This window comes from Nomascus leucogenys, chromosome 4, assembly GCF_006542625.1.
Source record: "Nomascus leucogenys isolate Asia chromosome 4, Asia_NLE_v1, whole genome shotgun sequence".
Taxonomy (NCBI): Eukaryota; Metazoa; Chordata; class Mammalia; order Primates; family Hylobatidae; genus Nomascus; species Nomascus leucogenys.
The window spans coordinates 108,436,942-108,464,636 of NC_044384.1; the positions used below are offsets into that span (position 1 = coordinate 108,436,942).

The 27,695-nt window shown below is 47.6% G+C and overlaps 1 protein-coding gene across 3 annotated transcripts; it reads left to right on the forward strand.

Annotated features, from left to right (window-relative positions):
* Nucleotides 1-384: 384 nt before the first annotated feature.
* POMGNT2 (protein O-linked mannose N-acetylglucosaminyltransferase 2 (beta 1,4-)) lies at nucleotides 385-27,230 on the forward strand. Of its 3 annotated transcripts, XM_030812015.1 has the most exons (3): nucleotides 409-621; nucleotides 15,826-18,989; nucleotides 24,919-27,230. In XM_030812015.1, exon 3 carries the CDS (start codon nucleotides 25,024-25,026, stop codon nucleotides 26,764-26,766), a length of 1,743 nt encoding a protein of 580 aa, XP_030667875.1. In that variant the 5' UTR covers nucleotides 409-621; nucleotides 15,826-18,989; nucleotides 24,919-25,023; the 3' UTR covers nucleotides 26,767-27,230. The 3 variants fall into 3 exon arrangements, with proteins under 3 accessions (XP_003256976.1, XP_030667875.1, XP_030667876.1); XM_003256928.3 differs by lacking the exon at nucleotides 15,826-18,989 and having other exon boundaries at nucleotides 385-621; XM_030812016.1 differs by lacking the exon at nucleotides 409-621 and having other exon boundaries at nucleotides 15,918-15,942.
* Nucleotides 27,231-27,695: the final 465 nt, after the last annotated feature.

Sequence of the window (27,695 nt, forward strand, 5' to 3'; positions counted from 1 at the left end):
AGGACTGGACAGCCAGGACTGGACAGTGGGATAAGGTGACAGCTGGTTAATGGAACGGTGCCACAGAAGACTGGTGCTTTTGTATTTAAGTTCTCTGTAGCATTACAATTTTTAAAAGCATGTAAACGTATTAATTACCTTGACTTTACAAATGACATTTGGTTGTTGGTTAAGCTTGCATTTAAATGTATTATCAGAACTCCCATAACTGTGTAATCCTAACACTAAGTAAAACTCAGCCTCCCTGGGCGCAAATTATCACTCCCAACATTCCGCAGGCTGGTGGCGGCGCGGCTGTCTTCGGATGCAAACTACACCTCCCAGGATTCCGCGAGCCAAGGTTCTGGCCGTGGCCGGGGCAACTGAGCTCGCGGTTCTGCGCACGCGCACAGGCTCCGCGCCGGGCTCGCCTGCCGGGCAGGCGCACGGCGCACACCTGCGAGTCTGGAAGTGGCGGTGGCTGCGAACCCGGCGGCGCGGCCAAACCTGCGCTGGCTGCCTGGGCCTCCTGGGCCAGAAGCTGGCGCCGGGGGCGGCGGCGGGGTGGGAAAGCGGCGCCGCGGTAAGGCCTCCTGGACGCGTCGGCGGAGGTGGCTTCGTTCCGCGGAGCCCAGGCTTCAGGTAAGACGCACGCGCTGGGGGCTGGAACGGACTCAGACATCCGCCTGGGACTTGAAGTGGAGGGGCCGAACCCTCGACCCCTTGGAGGGGACGACGCAGTGCCGGGCCCCGGGGTGAGGGGGAGGTTCTAGGACGCCTTCGGGAGCCAGGAGAGTTTGCAGAACGGAGGGGTGACGTGTGAAGCGAGCTGAGGGAGGCGCGGGAGGTGGGCGGGGCGGGGGTGGACCCTCAGGGTCGGGGGCCGGGGACCCGGGACCGGGGCAACGCCCTGGGGCTTGCCAGTTGGAGCCCTTAGCTCGTGGCAGGCACTGGCGTCGGGTCCTCAGGCGCTTTTGCTTTGGGAGGTGATGGGTGGTGCACATTTGGCGGGGGTGGTGGGGAGCCACGCGAGGTGCGCGGAGCGGGCCTGGGCCTCCCGAACTGACTTTGAAGGCAGAACCCGGGCAGGCCTGCAGCTGATCCCTGGGCGCCTTGGGGGCCAGTAGGGCACCTACCGTGTTTGTCCGGTGGTAAGAGCTTGCCACGGCCTGCTTGGCAGTGCCGGAGTAGCCTCTGAAGAAGGAACCCAGTGAACTCCTGACCCCATGTGTGTGTTTAGGAACCCGTCTCCCGCTCACTGATGGGAACTCTCTGCTAAAGTATGTGACCCTCAGGCCGGAGTCTTGCACCAGGTGCAGAGCGACCAGTGTCCGCCTACTTTATGCCAGTCAACACTTAGAGCCTACTCTTGGGAGAAACAAGGCTCCGCGTGGAAAGGGATGACTTCAGGGTTATGGGGCAAGCTTGATAGGACTTAGTAGCTAAGAGCATAGACAGAGGAGGTTTAATTCACCAAATGTTTACTATCATATGTGCCCCGCCTTCAAATCTTGGTTCTCCGCTACTAGCGGTGTGCGTTTGAGCAAGTCACTTATCCTCTCTTAGCCTCTGTTTCTTTCTCTGTGAAGTGGAGATGAAAGTACAGTGCCTTTATCACGGGGTTGCAGTGAGGATGAAATAGTGCCAGGCAAGTCCTCAGCCCAGTATGTCTAACAGTGTGTGGCAAATATCAGCAGTCGTGGTGACTAACGATAGAAAGTGTTAGAGGTGCTTCGAGTCCAGGTTCATCTTTAATGGGACTAGCTGCCCTCTCTGGCTCTCGTGAATCTTGCAGATCTTCCAGCTCATCCTTTCATATTAATCTTGAGGAATCTCAGTCCCTGCAGAGCTAGGAAAGAGCATAGGTCCCCTCATCCCCAGGGATGGTCAGCACGTTCCGTCCTGAGCCTTGGGACCCTGCGAGAACGAGAAGAGGAGAGTGGAGATCTTCAGCAGAAAGGAGGGCATGGTGCTGGTGGCTGGGCCCTCCGTGACCATGTAAGCATGCTAGTTGGCAAGTTCTTGCTCTGACCCTTGCTTTAGAAAATATTTAGCAATAAACAAAGCCTTCTAGTAAGTATTGCACCAACTAGAAAATTAGATTACCAAATCCCCCATTCCAAGGGTCCTTGCCAATCTCAGCTTGGTTGTCAGTGGGATACTTTCCCCCAGGACCTACCAATCACGTGATTTCCAGGGTTTCTTAAATTGGATGAAATAATGAATGTGAAAGGTGGAACCTGCAAATGTCATCATGGGCTTTGGAGTCAGTTTTGGTTTTGAATCCTAACCCCTCCACTTAATCGCTGTGTGTCATTGGGCAATTCACTTAATGCCTCTAAGCATACTTCCTTAAATGTAAAATTGAATTAATAGCATTTACTTCAGGTTTGTAGTGGGGAATAAATGAGATAATGCATGTAAAGCAGTTAGCACTGTGCCTGGCTGAGAGTGAAAACCAGTGAACAGGAGTTATTTTACCATTATGATTAATAATAATATTAGAAAATAATTGTCAGGCATGGTGCTTTGCCTTTGCTGTCTCTTTGAATTCACAAAACCACCCTGTGAAGTAGGTATAATTGTGTTTTTCAAGCCAGGAAGTGAAGGCTTGGAGAGGTTAAGAATTGGCCTAAGGTCACATAGCCGCTAAGTGACAGGGATGGGAACTCATATCCTGGCATCTCCAGCTCCAGAACTGGCGCCATGTAATTCTCCTTCTCTGCAGCCCATCGTCCTTGCTGTTCTTGCATTCTTGAAACCCAGTTAGACCTGGGGCAGCCTCCAGTCTTGCAGCAGGGAGTCTTCTCACACCAAGTGGGTTGGAGGCAGGACCCTACAGCCTGGCTATGTGTTTCCTCTCTGTGGCTGGTGTTGGATGCCTGGTGAAGCTGTAGGGGACAGTCCCTGAGTGAGTTCAGGGGAGGAGGTGTTAGGAAGAGGCAGCCCAGGCAAGCCCTGTGGCCTCTTTAGGGTCTCATCGCAGGATGGCAGGGCTGGGTGAGGGTGCAGGCTGGGTGGGACCTGGGAAGCTTGTGTATGAGAAGAAATGCCTTCGTTTAGCTCCTGGGAAATGTTCTGGGGCTGCATAATTCTCTGAGCCTGATATCTGCTTTGCGAAGGAGAGCAGCCCTTGAGCTGTGGATAAGGGAGGAGAAGGAGCCCCAGACTGAGAGCCAACATTCTGCCATTTTAATCCTGGCTGCCTGTGAGAGCTCACACTGCCTCTCAGGACCTCTTTTATGAAATAAAGAGTTGGAGGAAATCATTTCTAAGGGTTCTTATATCTCTTAAAGGGCAGTGGTTTTATAATTCTAAATTGATGGCTTAACCCTCTCAGCACAGTACCAGGGAACATGGGATAATGATCACACTAGTATGTTACCTAGACTCTCCTTAGGGTGAGAGAATGGCCACAGCTCCCTAAGCCACCTGTCACAGCCAGGTACTCTCTGCCTGGCTGGGTGGGGAGGAATTACAGCAAGAAGCATTGGGTTGCTAAGTTACAGTCCAGGGCCTGTGGTTCTACATTTCCAGGGCCACCACACCTGCTCTGCCCTTGACTAATAAAAAGTCACTGCTCTACAGTCTACTCTGCTTCTCTGCCATTGAGTGTTCCTCCAAGTCTAATGACAGATGAGCACAGTACTAAGAACAAGACCTTAGTGAGAGGCAGGTTCAAATCCTGGTGCGCCTTTTTGGCTTTAAGACCTTAAGCAAGGTACTTAACTCCACTAAAACTTGGTTTTCTCATGTTAAAAGAAAATGGGGATAATACTGGTACTGCTTTGGAGGGTGAGGCTTAAATGAAATAGGTCAGGAAAAAGGCTTAAGACACCGCCTCCCGCATAGTAGGTGCTCAGTAAAGTAAGATGGTGAGACCATTCATCTCTATCCCCTACCCAGAGGCCAACATCCTTTTTTCTTAGCTAACCTGGACAAGGATCAATCCTTTTGTTTTCTCTGGCTTCCCATGTCCTCACTGGTACATACTCCAGCACCTCTAAGAGAATCAGATCTTTCACTCTGCCAGTGGTGACTGCCATTGGTACAATCTTATGCTACAGATTTATCTGTTTTCTCCATTCTGAAAAGGCTAAGAGAATGCCCCTTCTTTGCTGTGTAGTTGCTCTTCAGCCCTGAGCTAAGCCTTAGGAAGGGATTGGGGACCTGGTCTGCTGTATTGCCACACCCAGTGATGAAACACACCCTGGGGTCCTTTGACAGTGGAGGTTTGTGGCAGGAATCATGGCACATCCTGGAGTGGCATCTGGAGTTGCCACAGTTGTGCTGGGTCCCAGAGCTTCCAAGAGAGTCACACAGTAGCCATTGTAAGGAACTGGAGATGCTGTCCAAATTTGCTCCGTTCAGGAGCTCCTTTCTCAGGGGACCTACCTCCTCTCTGCTGGTCTGCAGGGATGGCCATCTCCCTATGTCCTCTACTGGTGGCTGCTTTAGACCCAGACTCCATCCTTAGTCCATTTAGCTGTGGCCAAGAGACCTGGACTCATTTCTTGCCACTCCCACACCACAAGTGGTGCACTTTGTGTGGGAAGGAATGGATTGGGGCAGCTTGTCTCAAAAGGGAGGGAGCTTAGAGTCTGGCAGGCTTCTCAGATTGCCCCAGAGCTTAGGCTTATGCATCATCTTAGCAAAAGCTGGGAACAGAATTTATTTAGCCTTTACTGATACTTATGGGGAGGGTTATTCTCAATTGAGTTAGTTGTTTAACCTGGGCTAGATAGAAATGCCTTGCTGAATATCGCAAAATTGTGAAATGTTAGAAGAACCTCAGAGCAGTTCCTCTCGATATTGTGCACACGTAAGAATCACCTGGAAGCTTTATTAAGACACAAGTTCCTGGGTCCTCCTCTCAGAGAGATTCTGGTTCTGCAGGTCTGAAGTGGGGCCCAGGATTCTGCATTTCTCAGATCCCAGGTGATGCTGCTACAACAGGTCCACGGATCCACTGAGTCCTGCTTTGGAGGACACCATGGCCAGCCCTACTCCCCGCTGTGGAGTAGCCCACATGGGTTGTTTTTGTTTTTCGCTAGACCACTTCCAGGCAGGGGCTTACTGCCCTACAAAGTAGCTGGTCCTCCATGCTCAAACAGCTCTAGTCTTTAGAAAAGTCTTCCTCCAACTGACCATGCTGAGCTCCACCTCCCTGTGACTTCTTTTTGCAGTTCTTACTCTAGGTCCCTGAGCAGCTGGCACAGCTGTGCTGGGCAGGACAGAATGGGAATCATATGTGCCCACAGTCCACACTTGTGCCTGGAGCTTGGGTTGCACGTGTCACCATCATGCATGTGTGTCCAGTCAGGTAGAAGGGGTTGCATCCACTCCTTAGGAGCAGCCTCACTCTTGTTGTGCAGCAACTCAGGTATTTGAAGATGCCATGGGTGCAGGGGCTTCTTTACTCCAGGAAAGTGGCCCTACTCCTTCTAGCATCCTACGCAGTATAGGGGTTCTCAGTCTTTCCTCATCCTGGCTGCCCCAAGGTGAGTGTCCCAGAAAGATTCACATAGGGTGGGGTCGTATTAATAACTAATTATACAGACTCTAATTCCTGACAAAAATGCATAACCTGAACCTAATCATGAGAAAACATCAGACATTGAGGAATATACTAGAAAATAGCTGGCCCTGACTTCTAAAAATTGTCAAGATCGTAAGTCGAAGATAGACTGAGAAGCTACCCCAGATCGGAAGGAACTAGAGAGAGGTGATAACTGGATGCCATGCTTCATCCCGGACTGGATTCTGGACCAGAAAATAGAAACCATATGTTAATAATAATATCATTATCATTATAGTATCAATATTCATTTCGTGAAGTTTTGTTGTGTAAGAGAATGTTTTCATTCTTAGAAAATACATGCTAAAGTATTGAGGGCTAAAGGGGCCAGATTTCTTCAACTTATTTAAAAATGATTCAGAAGAGAGATAGAATTTGTATACAGTTGCCCTCCTCAGGGAGACTTGTTCCAGGACCCCCCACAGATACCAGAATCCAAGGATGCTCAAGTCCCTGTTATAAAATGGTGTCATTATTTGTGTATAACCTACGCAATCCTCCTGTATACTTTAAATCATCTCTAAATTCTTTATAATACCTAATACAATGTAAATGCTATGTAAATAGTTGCTATACTGTATTGTTTTTAAATTGATACTTTTTTTTTGTATTTTTAAGTTTTTTGAATATTTTTGATCCACAGTTGGTTGAAGTCACATATGCAGAACCTGCAGATATAGAGGGCTGACTGTATATAGAGAGAATGATTAAAACAAAGATGTCAAATGAGCAGTTAGTGAATCTGGGTAAGAGTGTAGGAGAGTTCTTTGTCCTATACATGCAACTTTTTTTGTAAGTTTAAAATTATTTCCAGATAAAAAGGAGATTGCAGACCCTGTAGCCAGCCTACTTGGGTTAGTCTTACTTCCTCTGTAAACTTGGCTTTCTAACCTTTCTGAGCTTTGATTTTTACCATCTATAAAATAAAGATTATCATTGCAAAGTGAAGAACCTGGCATCTAGTGATTGGCCAGTTGATCTTAGCTATGATAATATCATTATTATTAGGAAAGGGAGGAGTTGAGGGTGACACGGTGGTAATGAGACCAAAGGAAAACTCAGCCTAATCCTGTCACCTCCTTCTGCTTGCTGATGTGGGATCTCAGGGTCCCTGGGTGTCTGGCAGGGACCAGGCTGCCATAAAGCATCACCCTGCAGAAGGCTTTGCAAGTAGTCACCTGAGCCCATAGGGCTCCATTGTTGAAACCCAGGTCTCCTGGCAGCTTTATCCCCTGCCTTCCCTGGCACTTCTGTGCCTGCCCCACAGCCTGGGCTCCCCGGGCTTTACCTGTCTGGGTATGCAGTGCCCACTGAACTGCACACGGCTTTGGGCCTGGCCATCACTGCCCATGGCTTGGAGACTTCGTGGTTTGCTGGACATTTGTGAGAACTAGACAGTGATGCTTGCTGCAGACAGATTTGTAGCAGTCTTGAGTAATTGGGACATGTAGACACATAACAGAGATGCTTATCTTATCCTCCATCACCACCAAAACACCTCCAAAAACTTGCTCAAAACTCACCCACCCTCCAGCCAGCTTCCCTGGACGATTTCTTGTTGTGCACACTTCCTCATGTTTCTTTGTGAATGTTTTATGCTTCCTATACTGGGTGTTTTCAGCTCTCTTGATCAGTTCAGCCCTCTCAAATTGGGCCTGAGGGTCCATCTGGATCTGTGTACACACTGGGGTCTGAGCATTCCCTGTAAGAATTGTTTTCATTTGATTTTGCAGTTCCACCTAGAAAACCTGGTGTAGGCATGTTCTCCGTTACCTTTATGAGCCACACAACAGAGGTTCCCACCGTTCTCTTCCCTGTTTGCGTCCCTGTTTATGACCACACTGGTACACAGTGATGCCAGAGAGGGCCAATACAGGCACATGTCACTTCCAAGTGACCCATTTGTGCTAAGCAAAAGCCAGGTGACACGGCAGGCTGTGTGGCAAGCAAAGATTTCTGCGTTATTTGGAGGCTGAAAACCGGTGAGAGGGTTGCAAATGAGCTGGTGGAAGGCCGAACATCCTGCCCCACACTCAAGCCTTGGTTTATCCTCAGCAAAGACTGACATCACCCTTCTCACCAAAGTAGTACAGACTTGAATTCTGTTGGAGTTTTTCCTGCTTTAAAGGGGTTCCTTTTCTATTGATAAGGCAATATAGTCACAGTCATCAGCTATTGATGGTGGATTAATGTCTCCAGCTTTGACTTTGCTTTGCTCTTTATTCTAAAGCAAGAAGATACTACCCATGTCAAAGTTTTAATCTAAGAAAGTGAGCCTTTAACTAAATGTTAAATCTGCCTTGATAATTAAATGTGTTAAGTTTTACAAGAACCACTCAGGCTGCCAAGATTTTGCCAAAGGGTAAATACCTTGGTCAGAAAACCTGATTTATAAATGCCTGAATTTATCAATAGCATTAGGTTAATATTTAATTTAGGAGCAAATGTAATAAGCATTATGTTATTAATACCAGTTCCACGTACTACTTCCGATAACCAAAAAAAAAAAAAAAAAAAAAGGAGGGGGAAAGAGATCATTCCAAGGATAAGCTTGAGTTAGTGAAACATGTTTACTCCTTACTAATTCACAACATGTAAGACAACAAATCAATACAGGACTGAAAGCTTCCACAATCTAGCACTAGTACTTCAGGCTGCATTTAGGACAAAAACACTTTTCAGTGACAAAATAAGATTTCTATAATTTTCAATTGGAAGTGTGAACAATCCTTAAAAGTCAAATTGCTGTAAAAGTAAAATATAAAACCTTCTGCACCATTGCTGACCCCCTCCTGGCCTAGCCCGTGCCTGATCTTCTGCAGCCTGGGTCTGGCAGGTGCTGGCTGTCTGGTCCCTCCACCTCCGTAACCCTTCTCGTGGAGGAGTGACCTGTGAGCAGCTGTTTCTGGCAGTCACAAAACTGGGGACCCGGGCACAGGCCATGGTGAGGCCAGTGGGACAGGGGATTTGCTTTAGACCAGAGCTTGCAAACAAGCATCCGTTTTTACCCGGCAACCGTGAGGCCAGCAGCCCCAGGCCTTGGTGCACGTTGTCTTCACTCAATTTGAATAATTGCCAGAAGTTACAAATTAGGACATTTCACATTTTAAATAGATTTTTGCTTCTCTGGGAAAATCAGAAGAGTATTGCTATGGACTGAATCATGTTCCCCACATTTATATGTTGAAGACCTAACCCCCCCCGTGATTGTGTTTAGAGATAGATCATCCTAATAATGAAGCTTAAATGAGGTCATAAGCGTGGGGCCCTAATCTGATAGGACTGGTATCCTTATAAGAAGAGGAAAAGAGATCAGAGTGTTTCTGTCTCTCCCCACCTCACTCTCCTGGCTTCCTTTCTCCCTTCCTTTCCCCCTTGCTCACCTGCCCCTCTCCTCCTTCCCCACCACACAGAGAAGAGGCCATCCACAAGCCAGGAAGAGAGGCCTCACCAGAAACCAACCCTGACAGATCTGTGAGAAAATTCTGTCATTTAAGACACCCAGTCTGGTATTCTGTTACGGCAGCCCAAGCAGACTGATACAGATAGGTACCACCAGGCTGCTTTCCCGCCATTCTCTCATCAGCTGGCATTAGGTGTTCAGTCTGCAAGTCACACAGCCCACCCTCAGCTTTACTTTCTCCATTGGCTCTGGCCCTAGCAGGCATGTGAGTGTGCACCTCCTACTCTGGGCCCCGAATTCCTGAGGCTTTTACTCCTTATCAAACCTCAAAGCCCTTATGGGCTTTTCTGTGCCTGTGTCTGGGGCTGACCAGGGCCCCCAGAAGTACAGCCTGCATCCGGCACCAATGACCAGCCTCACATGGTGAGATCCCCAAGGCAAGTGGCCCCACCCCACCTGCCCAGCTGTTACTGGGGTCTGCAGTTGCAACAGCATTTTTGACACTATCCTCTGATGCTCAGAAAAGCTGGGATCCTAGAAAGGAGGATTCACTAAGTCTGGGAATCTGATAACATTTAGCTGTTCTTGGGAGCTTAGTAAAGTGGTTTGGGGAGTGAATTGGTAGCTTCCTCCTGTCTGCCTCAGTTTCTAAAGGGATTTTCTAGGCATGTTTTTAATCTCTTCTTGATTTCTTTTTTCTCTTTCTTTTGAAAAAATTTTTGTTTTATCATGCTTTGTCCTGGCTGAGCCACTAAGCCCTTTGTTCCCCACTCCAGTTGGTCTCTAAATTTGGTGCCCAATGTAGAGGAGGCAGAGGCAGATAAACATGGTGGTGTTGGAGTACCCTGGTCTGTGTGGGACTGGAATGCCAAGAAGATGAGGTCCAAATGGTGCCTGGGCTATTAGCATAAGACAGTGCTTAGAATCCACGTTCAGATCCTGCCTCCATTCCGTACATGCTGAGGGACTTGGACACATTTACTTAGCTTCTCCCAGCCTCTGTGTCCCAATCTATAAAATGGAGTAATAGAAATAGTGTTAGCCTCTTAATGTTGGTTTGAAGATTGAATGAGAAAATATACCTACAGTGTTCAGTATACTGCCTGGAACATAAAGTGTTAGAGGCTGGTGATTTTGAGTGTGTGTTTCAAGGTAAGAGTGGGTTCATATTTAATAGTTGTTGGTAATCTGGGAATCAGTTTTAGGTGCTGATTGGATCCTTGCTTGGTAGCAGGATGGGATGGGAGGTACAGCACAGGAATCAGCTGCTGGTCCCAGAGCAGTGGAGGGGCCAAAACTCCACTTAGGGCACGAGTAAGAGGAGTGATAGGAAGAGCCAGCTTTTCCTAGTTTGATTACCTCCGCTTTTCTAAAGGAAAGCAAACAAATAAGGATCAAGGTTGTTGGGTCCCCTTTGAAGCCCTTTCGTCTCCTTCAAGAGTTTCACCACTGGGCACTGTGATCACATCCACCCAGCATTCACTCATCTTCCCTTCTCCCTGCCCCATAGTCTGATGACTTTCAGCTGGTCAGCCAGTGCCATTCTCTGGTCATTGTCATGGGTCCAGGAAGGGACTGGGCTGCAAAGTAGGGTGGGATGTGCATGCCCTTATTTGGGCTTGCTCCTCCCTGATTGAGTCCTCTGAATGTCTGAGGTGTTTCTTTCTCTTCTCTGCCCCTTGCCCCACTTTAATGAAGACTGGATCTTCTGTATCTTGAGGCTGGTTTTCAACACAGTCTTTAGAGTCCAAGAACACTGAGTTAAGACCTAAGCTTCACACCTGTTGTAACCTTGGGCAAGTCACTGACCCTCCTCAACCTCTGGTTCCTCATCTAAAAATAGGGAATAATGATACTCCATAGGGTTGGGGCTAGTACATAGAGGAACGCTTTAGGGCAAGACAGCCGGGAAGCACTGAAGCACGCAGCTCTCCTGGCATGGAGCAGGAGCAAGGCTGGAGGACCCTTTGTTAGGGCACCTGTCATGTCCTTGCCCAAGCAGGAAAAGGGCTGATCTGTTTGTTTTTTTTCCTCTGTGTGGAATGGCTCGTGTCAAAGACCATCTGTCCTGTACAGATCCCATCTCATTGGAGGCTCTGTAAGCCCAGAGGGCGATGGGGTCCTCTGCATCAGTGACCATCGGACCTTCATGCCCACCCGCACATCCTAAAGAATCAGCCTCTGTTTTCAGGAAGGCACTAAGTAGAGACAAAATGTATTATCCTGGGTGGCCCATGCCTCCAAGTGCCACCTCTCACCTCCTCATGACAAGACTCCATCTGGGCAGCCCTTGTCTCTGAGAGGCAGCACAGGTGGACGTGCTTGGTGTTGAATCCTGGACTGTTGACACATGGCTCAGCCTCTGAGCCTCTCTCTGGATGGAAAATGGAGACAAAGTGCACCACCCTGCTGAGCAGGGGTAAGGAAGGATTTAGCAAGGCTGTGTATGCGTGTGAGGGACCTAGCATAGCACTGAGACGTAGCAGGAGCTCGACAGGTTGGGGTGCTAGCCAGATCTGACTGCAGACAGGGTGAGCTTGCATGACTGCTCAGAAGTGAGTTCACTGGGAGACAGGATTACGGACAGCAGGTGCAGGAGAGGCACATTCCAGCTCTGCTTTTGTGCTCTCAGAGTAAGTGCACAAAGGAGGATGGGCTGCTTAGGACTGAGAGGGAGTTCCTCGTCACTGCACAGTCAGATTTCTTGTGATGCTGGGATCCTGGCCCCTGCACATTTCAGCAAAGCTAGGAGACAGATGAAGTGGGGCATGGAGGCCTTCAGTCTGAAAGAATTCTTATCCCTTTGTCACCAGTGCCCTGGGGAGGCAGTTGGTGCACAGACTGCCCTGAACAGTCAGACATTGGGACCAAACAGACAGTGTCAGTCAGACCAGGCCGCAGTCCTGTGGAAGACAGCGGCTTAGCTCCAAGTCTCTTCAGTCTCCAAGGCCAAGGAGGGCCACCTGGGCTCCCTCACTTCCCTTGCCTCCTTGCTGCTGTTCTGTTGTCAGTGAGACTGGCAGCCTCTCCAGGCTGTGATAGCCCCACAGCAGTGAAAATTGGCCTGGAGAAAGGGGAAATCACTGGGTCTGTTGCCCAGTAAGCAACTTGGCCCAGTTATTCTCCAACATTGTGAATTTTCCTCCTAGAGAATTGTGTGTTTATTATCCAGGAACATTTCGATGTGGTGATGGGGAAAGGCCTCTTTATCCTCTTTAGGGCTGGAGATCCGATTAATATACTCCTTGCCTCCATCTGTTGTCTTTTGAAAACCTTCCTGAAGATTTTGCATGATCGTTCAGTTCGGCTGGCTTATGCAGGCTGTTGGGAGGAGGGGCAGGTGCCACAGGAGTGTGGGAAATAGACTGACAGTGTTTTGTAGTGACCACTGACTGCCCAAGTACTTGTCGGCTTCCTACTACCACACTTTGGCTACCTAATTCACAGTAGGTAGAAGTGCAAGGGTGGCTTTCCGTGTCTCCATAGTGACAAAATACAGTAATATCTATGTTTATTAAGGTTCTCCTCTGGATTCAGGACTAGATCTGTTTTTTTTTTAAGTCTCCCAGGAGAGATCCTGAGATCCTAAGACAAGGATTCTTTAGCAAGTAGATGATTTGTATTCAGTCCCAATAGACTTGTAAACATGAATGGGGAGTGAGAAAGTGAGAGAGGGAAGGGAAGGCAGCCAAAAAGTGTGTGTGTCACGCTTGTTACCAGTGTGGACAGCTGGGGCTCAATCCCACTGGGGAACCCTGGGAGCCAGTGTAGAACATGTCTCAAAGCTAACCTGCCTGAGGGGTATGGGAGTGGGGTATTCATCAGACAGTGGTGTAGGCTGCCTGCTCGTAAGTGGTAAAGTTGGTAGAAACTCCCAGGCAATCAGAACTCCAGGACCTATGCTCTAACCACCATGCTGTTTCTAGCAAAATGTTGCTCTGTCCATCCCCAGCAAACCTTTCTTCCCATTTTCCCCTTGGAAGGGTAACTCAGAAACCTGAAATGCCCAGTGCAGGTCCATGCAGGCCAGTCTGTCCTGCCTTCCATCAACACTATTCTGGCAGGGCCTGAGAGTGGGGATAGGAAGATGGTAGTTAGGAGGGGTTAGGGACTGGGGGATTGGGAAGACTTAGCAGCTAATTAGAAGCAGCCCCCATGTCCCCCAGTCTCGAAGGCTAGTCTCTGCTTAGTTGCCAATTTGCCTCACCAGGCCCCCACCCATGTTTCCTGGTTTATGAGCTTTGCCCTAAGGCCCTGATCTCAGTGCTTTGCTGGGATTGGCCACTGCATGTACAGTCAGCCAGGTGCAGATGTGGACCCTAGACTCCTGCCTGCGGCCACTGCCCCATATCCCCACCTGCTGCCAATTCTGCTTAAGAGAGGGACAGGTGGCAGAATGATCACTAGAGAGATGATGCCTGGTGGCTGAGATGCCCACTCACATTGGAGGTAAGTCTTTCCTCTCTTCTAGCTGATATTCCCTGGGTCTGTTTTGGCTTTAGCTTCTGTTGGAAGCTATTCTTTGATCAGGGCAAAATGTGCATCAGCTTATAGGGCATGCATCTGCCTCCCGTCTCTCCAGAGAGGGCCTAGTTTTGTTTTTTCTGAATATCAATTTATTTCTTGTTTACTCTTCAGAATTCTCTTGTAATTTATAAATAGTGATTTCTTTAATTCTTTATTGTTTCCTTTTTAACTTATTTATTATGTCAAGTAAACACAAAAGAGTACAAATATATAAAGAACTCCACCATCCTCCACAGTGATCAGTATCCCCCTGTCGGGTTCTGTCTGTCTACTTTGTTCGCTGGAGGATTTTAGAGCAAACCACATTCATGTCATTTTACATGTCATTAACATTTATAAAGACTCATGTTCTCAGCTGGGTTCGGTGGTTCACACCTGTAATTCCAACACTTTGGGAGGTTGAGGCAGGATTGCTTGAGGACAAGAGTTCAATACCAGCCTAGGCAACATGGCCAGACCCCTTTCTCTACAAAAAATTTAAAAATTAGCCAGGCTGGTGGCCCGTGCCCATACTCCTAGCTACTTGGGAGGCTGAGATGGGAGGATCGCCTGAGCCCAGGAATTTGAGGTTGCAGTGAGCTGATACCATGCCACTGTACTGTAGCCTGGGCAAGGCAACAGTGAGACCCTGTCTCAAAAAAACAAAACAAAACAAAAACTCACGTTTCTTATCTAATTTATTTTAAAAATAAATAATTTAAAATAACTTTTTTATTTTGAATACATTTTAGACTTACAAAAAAGTTACATAAACCACTCCTCCCCACTTCCCCTACTATTAACATGTTATAGAACACAGTATAATGATCAAAACCAGGAAATTCACACAACACATTAAACCATAGACCTTATTCAAAATCGTCCCACTAATATTCCCTTTCTGGTCCAGGATGCAAACCAGAATCCCACACTGCATTAAGTTGCTGTGTCTCTTTAGTCTCCTCCAATCTGAGGCAGCTCCTCCATCTTCCCTTGTCTTTTATGACCTTAGCCCTGTCAAGTACTGGCCAGGTATTTGGCAGAACATCCCTTAATCTGGGTTTAAGGTTTTTTCTATTAGCTAACCTACAGACCTTATTCAGAGCTAGAACTGGAACGAGAATCACAGATCCCCATTTAGAAATACAGATTGAAGTTACGCATTTTGGGCAAGAAAACCACAGAAGTGAGGTCCTGTCTTAGTGCATCATATAAAGGGGTACGTTACGTCAATATGTTATTACAGGTGATGTTAATTTTGATTACTTGGTTCAGGGCATGTCTGCCAGGCTTCTCTACTGTAGTTTCTATTTTTACCTTTGTAATTAATGTGCACCTCATGGGAAGAATCTTTGAGACTATGCAAATATTCTCTCATCATACTTTTTCACCCACTAATTTTAGCATCTATCAGCAGATCTTGCCTGCAACAGTTATTACTGTGATGTTTGCCAAATGGTGATCTTCTATTTCCATGATTGCCTCTACATTTTTTAATTGGAATTCTCTAAGGAAGATCTGTCCTTTCTCTCCTAATTATTTATTCATATCAATATTGACTCATGGATATTTTATTCTATGGGTTATAATTCATTACTATTACTTTTTAATTTTGGTACTAAAATTATCCAAGATTTAGCTGTTGGGAACTCTTTCATGCTGGCTCCTGTGCCTTTTCACTGTCTCCCCATCATTTTTTTTCAATACTTTTACATTCTGGCACTACAAAATGTTCCAAGCTTGTCTTGTACTTTCCCTGCCGTAGCCCTGGAATAAACCGTTTCTGCAAGGAGCTCTGGTTCCTTTTTGTAGAGAAAGATTTTTAGAAACCCAGATCTGGGTGCTGGGTATACTGATTGCTACTGCACTGTCATTGTTTCCAGGCCTTCTTGGTGAACTGAACTAGGGACGCCTATAATTCCAACCATTTCCTTAGCTATGACAGTTATCACTAGATACTTTGTGGGAGGAGAATCAGTGTCTGAAATTAGCACCTTGATATTTTGTGTATACAAAAAGTGTTTGAACTGTGCTTGACATAGTTCCTCTTACACCTGTCAGTCCAGTCATTCCTTTAGGGTAAACACTCACAAATATTCCCACTGTTCCTCCTGCTCATGTTCCTCCCTGGTGCCTTCCTCCCTGCCACCCCAGCGTGAGTTCCTCTTCAGTTCCCTGGTCTAGATCTGAGCTGAAGATCTCAGGGTGGTCTCCTTTCCACCCCCTGGTAAGACAGTCTCTCCTCGCTGTATTTCCATTCTCTTTAAACCTTTTCTCCCTTTTCTTATTTTATCCTTTTTTTTTTCTTCTCCTAACCTCAAATGTCAATGAACTCTCCCTCTTTCTGGTTTCTTTCTAGCTCCTGGTTTCTCCTCTTTCCTCCTAGAGATCAGATGTCGGAACTCCAGCTGAGGGCATGTCTTACTGGGCACACAGGTGTCCTCTCTTGAGAAGAACTGTCCATACCATGGTGGTGGTAAGGATAGCTGGTTCTTATGGCAGGACCATGGGACACTGGTCAAAAATGGTCATATCAGCACTTTAGTGTGGTTCAGCACAGTAGTTCTTAGCTGGTGGGGTTGTATGGAGAATGTCCAGTTGGGGGCATGCCTATTTGAAAGAGCATGTGCAGTGATATAATTTTACATTGAAAAGTAAAATATATAGATAGATGTTGATATAAAATACCGACTTCAGATAGTAAAGGCTGATGGAATCCACTGGTCTTGAGGAGCAGACTTTGCAGAAGAGAGTCTTAGGAATGAGGGAGAAGGGGATACTGAACTTTACACGTCAGTTTGGGGCATGAGAGAGTTTCTCTTTATTATCATGAGTGTATGGGTTGGAAAAGACTGAGGAAACACTGAGTTTAATTAGATTTCTCAGCTGCAGGGTTTCTATGCTGACAGAGACACTCCCCTAGAGATGAACAAGGCTGACTGGAGGTGCTGTTAAAACCCAGCTAAGAAGGCAGCCACAGAGCTCTGGCCTCTCACCTGTGGCTGGCCCAGAAGTTCTCAGCCTGTGTTCCACAAAAGCCTTGAAGACCTGAATGAAGGACATGAAGTCAGGGCCCCACTATATTCTCCTTTCTGCAGGGCCCTCAAGATAGCTGTGACTTTATCCTCTTCTCTCACCACCAAGAAGGCCCATTAAGATGTGAATGAGTGGAAGTTTTATTAAAGGATGAGCTTTGAGTTCGTCAGAATTTATTTAAATTTAAATCTTCTGCAGACTTTGGGACTTGAATTGCCATCAGGAACATGCTCCTGTGCCCACTTCATGCAGAGTGTGACCCACCAGCTTCCTCTGTGCACTACCTTCTAGGCCCCCCATTCTAACACTCAGGCTCTCCTCTCTTGTGTTAAATGGGGAGACTGACCTTGGGAGCTCCTAACTGGTTTTTCTACCTCTGTTCTCCCAGAGAACCTCCAGCCTGCTCTGCTCCAAAACCTATAATAGCTCCCTATTGCCTATAGGATACAGTTCAAACTCCTTGATCTGGCTTCACACCCTCAGCTGATTTTTCTAAGTTTCTCTCTACTTCTCCTTGTGAACCATCCATTCCAACCAGACTGGGCTGTGTGATGTTCTTGGATCACATTCCCTGGACTGCCTCCTAGCCCCTGCCTTTATACTGTTCAGATATCACATCTCGGTCCCTCTGAAAGCTCCAGGAAACAGCCACACCAGAGGACTTGTTTGCTCCTCAGGAGGGGTCTGGCACTTCCTGACTGCAGGGCTCACTGAGGCCCACCTTCTGCCCATTTTGTGACACTTTGGTGGCCTTAGTTCTCATTCCCTACTGGCAGGTGGCACCTGTATAGAAAATTGTCGCAGATCCTCTATTTGATTGTTTTCATGTCTCATGAAAAGGTTTCTTAGGGAGGGGGCTTCATTTGCCCAAGTTATAGAAGAGTCCAGGGGAAACTGATGCCAAATAATCCCCCTGGGCTAGAGCACAGAGCTCAGGAACAGGAGACGCAGCCAGACCCTGCATGTTTGCCTCGCGCATGACACTTTGCAAACAAGTTCTCCCTCCATACCAGTTGGAATGTTCTGGCTGTGGGAAGCCAAAATCCCAACCCAACCTGGCTTTAGCAATGAGGAGTTACCATTTCTCACAGCAGGATGTCCAGAGATGGGGCTCGGAGATGTCACCAGGGTCCTCTGTATCTCTTTGGCCATGCCGTCCTAGGCACTGTCTTTGCCTCAAGCTGGTTTCCGCATGGTCAGCAGATGGCAGCCAGCAGCCTTGGGACAACACCCTCTTTTTCTGTCCAGTGGGTAGGAACATGACATGTGACACCTCATTCCTCAGCTGAATTGGTCCCATTCAGGTAACTTGCCACGGCTGGGCCAGTAACTGGCCGAAGAAGTAGGCTTTGCTGACAGTCCACCTGAGGTGCAAGGTCTGAGCTTCTCTGAGCCTCGTGGGTGTCAGCAGGAGGGTGGCTGTCTGGACACACTAGGGATGTTGTTAGGAAAAGGAAGAGGGCAGAGGGCCGTGGCTGCTGGGGGAAGCAATAGTTTCCATTGTGTTGTCTTGTCAGTACACTCGACCTGGACGCCCAAGAAGCAGAGGGTTGGCGACTGACCAGGCCCAAGGTGCCAATGACATAGTGACAGCGTTCACTGTCTGGTCTGTCTCCATCTTCTTTGGAAGGAATCTTCTCCTGCTTAGCTATAAAATCCTTTGTTTCAAATGACTGTGATGAAAAGTGACAGTGCCTGCCTCACCACTGATCAGTTTTTGCCTTGAGTCAGATGAAGGCAGCCACGTATGTCCAAAATGTTTTAAAATGCCAATGTTTTGTCTATATCCCAGTGGCCCTTTATTAGCTATCTGGTGCCTTAAAACCTTTTTATTTTCCTCTCCACTATATACTGCATCTGTTAGGTTGAACCTGATGGAATGAAATTGTGGTTTTTGTAAGTGAAAAGTGGTTATCACCATTCACAAAATTCAACTATACATCATTTCTGACCTCCACATTCCTGTGAGGTGGGTACTGTACCCCCATTTTCATTGATGAGGAGCCTGAGTTTAGAAAGGACATGCAGTAGGTCAAGGAGCTGGGGTTTGAACCTGAGTCTTTCTGTCTTTTTATCCTCAAACTTATCCAGACAGTGCATATCCTCTTCTGGGAGCTACCTGCAACCAGTAGTGCATTGGAAGCTGAGAGCCAGGCTGGTTTGGGAGATGATGTGATAGCTACTGATTGATCAGTGATACCTTTAAAGATGTCTCCAGAAGAGCAAATCCACAAGTCAAACTAATGTATGGAGTTGGCTTCCTGAGACTGAGGTGTTCTGACCGTCCTAGGTACAAGTTCCCCATCCCTCAAGAGAGTTCGAGCAGCTCATCCGTATCAGACTGGCCCAGGCCCTGGAGCTAGGCAGGTGGATGGCGAAGCGGAGACCTAACTTCATGAGAACCTGAAACAGAAGCTGCACAGCTGGGCCTGCTGGTGACCTGCTGGTCTCCCCAGTCATCCCCACTGGGAGGCAGCGCTGCAGCAGGTGTGTGTGTTCTAGAACACTTCCATTCTTATTCCTGATTTGCTGTGTGACGTTGGGCAAATTGCTTCTCTGGGTAAAATGAGGTCTTGCTTAGTGGTTGTTAACCTTTGTAGCAATGGAATTCCTTCTTAAGAGCACAGAACCCCTTTTTCAAATGAATTCTTATGGTCCCTGTATTAGTTTCCTAGAGCTGCTGCAACAAATTAGCACACATTTAGTGGCTTAAAATGAAAGAAATTTTTTCTCTCCCAGTTCTAGAAGCCAGAAGTACAAGATTCAGGTGTCAGCAGGGCCATGCTCCCTCTGAAGGCTCTAGGGGAGAATCCTTCCTCGCTTCTATTTTGCTTCTAATGGTTTTGGTCATCCGGGCTGGTTCTTTGGCTTATAACTGCGTCACTCCAGTCTCGTCCTCATCTTCACATGGCCTTCTGTTTCTCTGTGTGTCCTTTTCTGTCTCTTTTAAGGGTAGTCACATTGGATTTATGACCCATCCTCATCCAGTATGATCTCATTTCAAGATTCTTATCTAATTGCCTGTGCAAAGAGCCTTTTTCCAAATAAGGTCATCTTCTAAGGTTCTGGGTAGACAGGATTGCCTGAGTGGGAGTCACCTCTCCTTTCTCCCTTCTGAGAACAAAAAATGAAGCCACTCCTTTGTATCCTGGCTTAGCTGGCCTTATGTTTATTGCTGGCATCCTGCTTCATAGCTGATTGATAAACAGGTGAGAAGCCAAGGTCAGCGTGATGCTTTATCTGATCATCCAGGCACCCAGGAGCCAGAGAGGCATAGCAACATGTCCAGTGTCACACAGCAAAGTGATAGACCTGATCTGAAGTTCTGCAGGGTTCCGGCTGCAACATTTGGCCCTTTGTCCTTCCCCCATAGTACGTGATAGGGGAGAGTCACATGCATAGCATACTCCTATGGGCATACAGGTGTTGTTGAAACCCAAAAGATATTTTGCAGTGAAGTAAAGCAGAACAGTAACTCATACTAGCTGTTGCTATTAATAAGGCATAACTAACATGTAGGCTGCTCACTGCTGCCCACAGCTTAGGCAGTGGGGTTGTGGGTTCTTGTGCCAGCTAAATGGTGATCATCTTCCTGACTCAAGATGTATCAGAAAGCAACTGAGTGATGGTGATGTGATTATAAGGATAACACTGAGCCTACTCTAATTTATATACAAAAGAAATAGGAAAACATTTCCAAGCTTTTAAACTGGTAAGTGGTAATGTGGTTCATGGCCTGCTTCTTTGGTTAAGAGCTACTTGGTTTTCCTCAAATCTGTTTGTACCCCAGAATCACCTGAGAGCTTGGTTAAAAAAAAGCAGGATGCCAAGGATACCTCAGGTTCTGGTCAAGATAGAGTAGACAAATTTATCCCCATACCTTTTACTAATAATAGCTATAAATACTGGACATTATATATAAAACACTGGAAGACTGAAAGGTGGAGAAAAGAGTGAACCAACTAGGGATCCTGGAACTCACAGAACAACGTAATGGTGAGTTCTCTGGGTTTTCTTCTTGCCTCCTATATATTCTACCCTGGTGCTAGAGAAGCCCACAATCCAGGAATGCCAGTGAGCACAGAACAAAACAAAGCCCCAGGGAAGCTTGGTCTCTTTTGTCAAAGGACTGGAAGAAGAAACAGTTTAGCAAACTGTTTTTTTTTTTTTTTTTTGCTGTAAATATCCCATTCCTGCAAAACACCAGGGAAAATTGCCTCCCCCTCCACCCCTCAGTTTTAGTGAAGGCCAGATGGATGGCATATTAGTCCTTTTCATGCCGATAAAGACATACCTGAGACTGGGCAATTCACAAAAGAAAGAGGTTTATTGGACTTACAGTTCCACATGGCTGGGGAGGCCTCACAATCATGGCAGAGGGCAAGAAGGAACAAGGCACATCTTACGTGAATGGCAGCAGGCAAAGAGAGAACTTGTGCAAAGAAACTCCTGTTTTTAAAACCATCAGATCTAGTGAGACCTATTCAGTATCATGAGAACAGCACAGAAAAGAACCCCCCCAACCCAAGATGCAGTCATCTCACACCAGGTCCCTCCCACAACACGTGGGAATTATGGGAGCTACAAGATGAGATTTGGATGGGGACACACAGCCAAACCATATCAGATAGCCTAGACTTCCACCTTTGCCTAGCGGTAACCAGCTGCCCCACAGCCTCCCCACTTGATGGGAAGCCCAGATTTTCATGACCACCTAGTAGTAACATACATCCTTCACTGCCATAGTCCTCTTGGGGCCTAGACTTCCATCCACATCCCAGGGTGTCATTGGAGGCCAACTGCAGAGCCTGGGTTTTGACCCCCAACACACACTCTGTGCTGAGTATCTTTCACCCTCCCAGCCACGATGGTGTTGGTGGAGGCTGAGTAGGGAGCCTGGTTGCCCACCCCCACCCAACAGTAAAGAGTCAGTGCTCTCCTTTCCCCCACCAGTACAGTTTTAACAGAAGCTACTAAAATAGAAGATTTAAGTAAGATCCAGAGTATCATAACATTATGACCAAAATGTCCAGGATACGTTTTAGCAAAAAAAAAAAAGTTATAAAAACTAAATGGAAATTTTAGATATGAAAAATAGAGTAACCAAAAATTTAAAATTACTGAATGGGCTCAATCAAGAATGGAAAGGACACAGGAAAGAATCAGTGAACGTGAAGCCAGAATGATAGAAATCATCCAGTCTGAATAACAGGGAGAAAAAATACCGGAAAAAAATTAACAGAGCTTCAGAGATCTGTGGGACGGTACAATTTTTTTTTTTTTTTTTTTTTTTTTTTTTTTTTTGAGACGGAGTCTCACTCTGTCTGTTGCCCAGCCTGGAGTGCAGTGGCGTGATCTCGGCTCACTGCAAGCTCCGCCTCCTGGGTTCACGCCATTCTCCTGCCTCAGCCTCCCGAATAGCTGGGACTATAGGCGCCTGCCACCACGCCTGGCTAATTTTTTGTATTTTTAGTAGAGACGGGGTTTCACCGTGTTAGTCAGGGTGGTCTCGAACTCCTGACCTCGTGATCCACCTGGCTTGGCCTCCCAAAGTGCTGGGATTAGAGGCATGAACCACCACACCCGGCCAATACAATTTTTTTTTTTTTTAATCTAGCATTGGTGTAATTGGAGTCCTAGGAGAGCAGTGTGGGGCTGAAAAAGTTTTCAAGGATAATAATGACTATTTCCCACATTTGGAGGAAGGCATGAGCCTACAGATTCAAGAATCTGAGCAAACCCCAAAGAGGATAAACCCAAAGAAACCCACACCAAGGCACCTCAGAGTCAAACTTTTGAAAACTCAACAAAATCTTAAGAGCAGCAGGAGACAATGCATTCCCTCCAGGGAAAAACAATTCGAAGGGTAGCAGTTCCTCATCAGCAGTCACAGAGGCCAGAGGAGGTATCACAGCATCATTTTTCACATACTGAAAGAGGAAAATCTGTACCCCAAATTCTATACCCAGTGAAAATATCCTTTCGGAATGAAGCTAAAATCAGACATTTCGACATGAAGGAAAACTAAGAGAATTTGTTGCCAGGAAATTGACCTTAAAAGAATAGCAAACTCACAGAAGTTCTTCAAAGAAGGGATATAGGAATGGAAGGAAACCTGGAACATCAGGAATGAGGGACGAATATAAAGAGTAAAAATATGGGTGAATATAATAGATGATCCTTTCCCTCTTGAGGAAATCATGCTCGACAGTTGAAGCCAAAATTACTGTCTGATGTGGGTCTCATTATATGTAGAGGAAACACATAAGATAATTATAAAAGAACCTAGGTGGAGGTAAAGTTTCTACACTTACTCGCAAAGTAAAATGTCAATACCAGTAGACTGTGATAAGTTACAGATTATAGTATGATGCCTAGAGCAACCACTAGAAAATCTGTATCAAGAGATATACTCAAAAACACTACTGATAAATCAAAGTGGAATTCAAGTAATTCACAAGAAGGCAGGAAATAAAAGAAACAAATAATGCAGATGCCTGAGCCATACTCCAGACCTACTGAATCAGAACCTCCAGGACTGGTGCCTGGGAATATGGATTTTTATTTAGCAACTATTCCTGAGGATTCCAGTAATCAGCCAGGCTTGAGAACATCTGGAGTAGACCAGTATTTTTTAAATAGTAAGTTGCCAACCTGGTGAGTAGGTTGGAAAGTTAATTAAGATGATTATGGGCAGGTTTTTTGTTTTGTTTTGTTTTTTGTTGTTGTTAATGAACTTAGAATAAAGTGTACTAGGAAAAAAAAGCTAGAGTGTATGATACTTGGTCAGGATAATTCTCATTTCCTGAAATTTGGGGGTGGGGAGTATATAATATATTCATATGTCAGGGCTCAACCTTTGGATAAGAGTAGGCCAGAAGAGATCTCATGCCTCCAGGAATGACCTTCAACTAAGTAATGCCCAACAGAAGTTGATAGACATGTATCCCAGCTTCCATACTATATCCAGCATATGATCATGGGAGGAAGGCTACACATGGCATTAACTGCTCATTAATGTACCCTGTATATGTTGGCTTTGGTCCCTTCTCTGTCTCACTTTCCCACTCCCCTACAGGTGTTTCATGGGATAATTTCTCAAACTGTTTGGATTCAAATCCTTGCCCCTGACTCTACTTCTTAGGGAACCTAGCTAAAGACACCTTCTCTTTCTAGGCAAGATGCACTTGGATTCTTTTCATTGCAGGGAGGCAGGAATTGCATCAGGACCTAGCCACAAGGGAATAAAGGAGCAGCTACTCCCGGTGCAGTGCCCTGCAGGTGTCAGGTGTTACCTGCGCTGCTCCTGTGTTACTAAGGATGAGCTTCTTCAACTGTCTGAATAATCCTGGGTCCCAGAGCAGGCATGATACCCTTCACAATATCACAAGAAGAGGGAGTAAATGCTAACCCCTAGCCAGGCCTCTCTGTCAGTGTGTGTATATGGGAGAGGGCATTTAAAACCCTATTGGGTTTTTTTGCCTCAGTATACAAAACATTTTTCAGTGATGATACCCAGATACAATTATCTTACCACTTAGGGGATGAGTTTCTACCCTCCTCCTAAGGGATTCTAAAAGCCAGCAGGCATGATTTCTAAAGGAGCTTTAAGCAGGAGCAAAGCTTAGCTAACCATACGTGTGTGTGTCTCTCAGAGGCGGCATACCAGGGTCTTGGTGTGCAACCTGGGAACAATGTTCACAGATCTCCAATGCCAGTTGTTCTCATTTAAGGAAAAGTCATTACCCAGAGTCCAGGAATGTCAGGCTCCTGCAAGGGATTTTCCTAAGGCCTGTCATCACAGATACCTCTCTTGGTTAGCTTTTGCTGCAGCAGTGCTTCATCACAAACAGCCCCAGAATTTCAGAGGTGTTTAATCAGCTGTTGCTCAGCCCCGATGTCTTATGTGTTGGCTGATCTTGGCTGGGTTTGGCTGATCGCGCTGCTGCTCTTGGCTGGGCCCACTCAGTCATGAGCAATCAGCTGAACTAGAACAGGGCATGGCCGGAGCAGTTCTGCTTCATGCATATCTCGCTCCTCTTGGGGCCAGCAAGTTAGCCTGAATACATTTTTCTTATGGCAGTGTCATAAAGAGGGCAAGGCCAGCCCAAACACTTTCCAAACCTTTGATTATGTTCTGTCTGCTGACATCTCACTGGCCAAAGCAAGTTAAATGGCTAAGCCCAAAGTCAGGTGTGGGGATGCATTCTCCAACATGGAGGTGATGGGGAGGGAGTGAATATTTTAAAAATGGTCTAATCTACTACGCCTACCAATGTGCACAATGGCTGCAAGGATCCAGGGCTGTAGCGGGCACACAGAGCCTAGCTACAGTGCCTGGCACATAACAGGAGCTTGTAATGATGCCAGGAAGACTGTGCCAATTACTTTTTCTTTTCCTTCTCTCCTCCTGCAGGCTTTCACCAGTTCTCAGGATGCCCATAGGGATGGGTGAAGCCCGCCTGGCCTGTGGTGCTTCCCAGTGGCCGTCATCTCATTAGGGCCCCACAGTGGCATTAGGATGCACCTCTCGGCGGTGTTCAACGCCCTCCTGGTGTCGGTGCTGGCAGCGGTCCTGTGGAAGCATGTGCGGCTGCGTGAGCATGCAGCCACACTGGAGGAGGAGCTGGCCCTCGGCCGACAGGCCACAGAGCCAGCCCCAGCACTGAGGATCGACTACCCGAAGGCACTGCAGATCCTGATGGAGGGCGGCACACACATGGTGTGCACGGGCCGCACGCACACAGACCGCATCTGCCGCTTCAAGTGGCTCTGCTACTCCAACGAGGCTGAGGAATTCATCTTTTTCCATGGCAACACCTCTGTCATGCTGCCCAACCTGGGCTCCCGGCGCTTCCAGCCAGCCCTGCTTGACCTATCCACCGTGGAGGACCACAACACTCAGTACTTCAACTTCGTGGAGCTGCCTGCTGCTGCCCTGCGCTTCATGCCCAAGCCGGTGTTCGTGCCAGACGTGGCCCTGATCGCCAACCGCTTCAACCCCGACAACCTCATGCACGTCTTTCACGACGACCTGCTGCCACTCTTCTACACCCTGCGGCAGTTTCCCGGCCTGGCCCACGAGGCACGGCTCTTCTTCATGGAGGGCTGGGGCGAGGGTGCACACTTCGACCTCTACAAGCTGCTTAGCCCCAAGCAGCCTCTCCTGCGGGCACAGCTGAAGACCCTGGGCCGGCTGCTGTGCTTCTCCCATGCTTTTGTGGGCCTCTCCAAGATCACTACCTGGTACCAATATGGCTTTGTGCAGCCCCAGGGCCCAAAGGCCAACATCCTCGTCTCAGGCAATGAGATCCGGCAGTTTGCACGGTTCATGACAGAAAAGCTGAACGTGAGCCACACAGGAGTGCCCCTAGGCGAGGAGTACATTCTGGTCTTTAGCCGAACCCAGAACAGACTCATTCTGAATGAGGCAGAGCTGCTGCTGGCACTGGCCCAGGAGTTCCAGATGAAGACAGTGACAGTGTCCCTGGAGGACCACACCTTTGCTGATGTTGTGCGGCTGGTCAGCAATGCCTCCATGCTGGTCAGCATGCATGGGGCCCAGCTGGTCACCACCCTCTTCCTGCCCCGTGGGGCAACTGTGGTAGAGCTCTTCCCATATGCTGTCAATCCCGACCACTACACTCCCTATAAGACGCTGGCCATGCTGCCTGGCATGGACCTCCAGTATGTAGCCTGGCGGAACATGATGCCAGAGAACACAGTCACACACCCTGAGCGGCCCTGGGATCAGGGGGGCATCACCCACCTGGACCGGGCTGAGCAAGCCCGTATCCTGCAAAGCCGTGAGGTCCCACGGCATCTCTGTTGCCGGAACCCCGAGTGGCTCTTCCGAATCTACCAGGACACCAAGGTGGACATCCCATCCCTCATTCAAACCATACGGCGCGTGGTGAAGGGCCGGCCAGGACCATGGAAGCAGAAGTGGACAGTCGGCCTATATCCAGGCAAGGTGCGGGAGGCACGGTGCCAGGCGTCAGTGCATGGCGCCTCCGAGGCCCGCCTCACTGTCTCCTGGCAGATCCCATGGAACCTTAAATACCTGAAGGTGAGGGAGGTGAAGTACGAGGTGTGGCTGCAGGAGCAGGGGGAGAACACTTACGTGCCTTACATCCTGGCTCTGCAGAACCACACCTTCACTGAGAACATCAAGCCCTTCACCACCTACCTGGTGTGGGTCCGCTGCATCTTCAACAAGATCCTCCTGGGACCCTTTGCAGATGTGCTGGTGTGCAGCACGTAGCGAGCGGGCCACAGCCTGGCCTCGGGAGGGTGGCTTCTGCAGTTCAGCGTCCCTGGGCCCATTAATCCCATTGTGGAGACTTCTGGGAACTATTTATTGAGCAGGCCTGTGCCTCCACGTCATCTTGTTGCCTCTGGGGTGTGGTGTCACAGCACTCCTCTTTGCCGTAGAGATAAGGGACCTGACTTCCCCTTCTCCCATCCTGAACATTTGTACCCCTGGAGAAGTTCCTTAGCAGGGAGGAGGAAGAGGAGAGGAGGAAGGAAAGAAAGAATCACAGGGAACCTCTGGCTAGGTGATCCTGATGTTTCCTACTGAGTTTTTCTGGTATCCAGATTTCTGGAAACCGAGTAATCATGTACTGTTTGATTGGGTGGTTCATCTGTTTCCATCCCAGTGAAATTTACCTGTAGCCCAGTGAAGGGTGTGTTTGAAACATTGATTAAATGATTCTAAGCATCTTGGTCAAGTCTTCTTATTGGATGGGAGGAAGGGGAGCTGGTCGTCAAAACCCAGGTGCCTTTTAATCTTGATTGTTAGCTAGGGAGACATGGCAGTGGGAAAGCGCCCAGGACGGCGAAGTGAGCAAGCTCGTTGGATTTCATCTTGACTAGCTGGACTAATATCACAGTTCCACCTACGTGGGATAAAAGCCTAGAAGTAGGTAGGAGAGGGCTGAGGGGAGGAAGAGCTGTATCCACCATGGGTTTTTCCTGGGTTCAACTGGACATTAAGTTGAGACCTGGACAGATCATACCTGGCATCAGAGTTTCTTAGAAGGATGGAGATAGATGCTCAGCATGCCAGCAGGGCCGTGTCAGCAGTTCCCCTCCACGGGAGCAGTCCTCACATCAGTAGTCCTGAGGGCCACCTTGGTTCAGAAGCCCATGCCCCATAGGAGTCAACATGTTTTCAACAACCCACAATCA

What these genes read in the sequence shown, in the direction of transcription:
- POMGNT2 (XM_003256928.3), top strand. Translation starts at nt 25,024, where the DNA reads ATGCACCTCTCGGCGGTGTTCAACGCCCTCCTGGTGTCGGTGCTGGCA.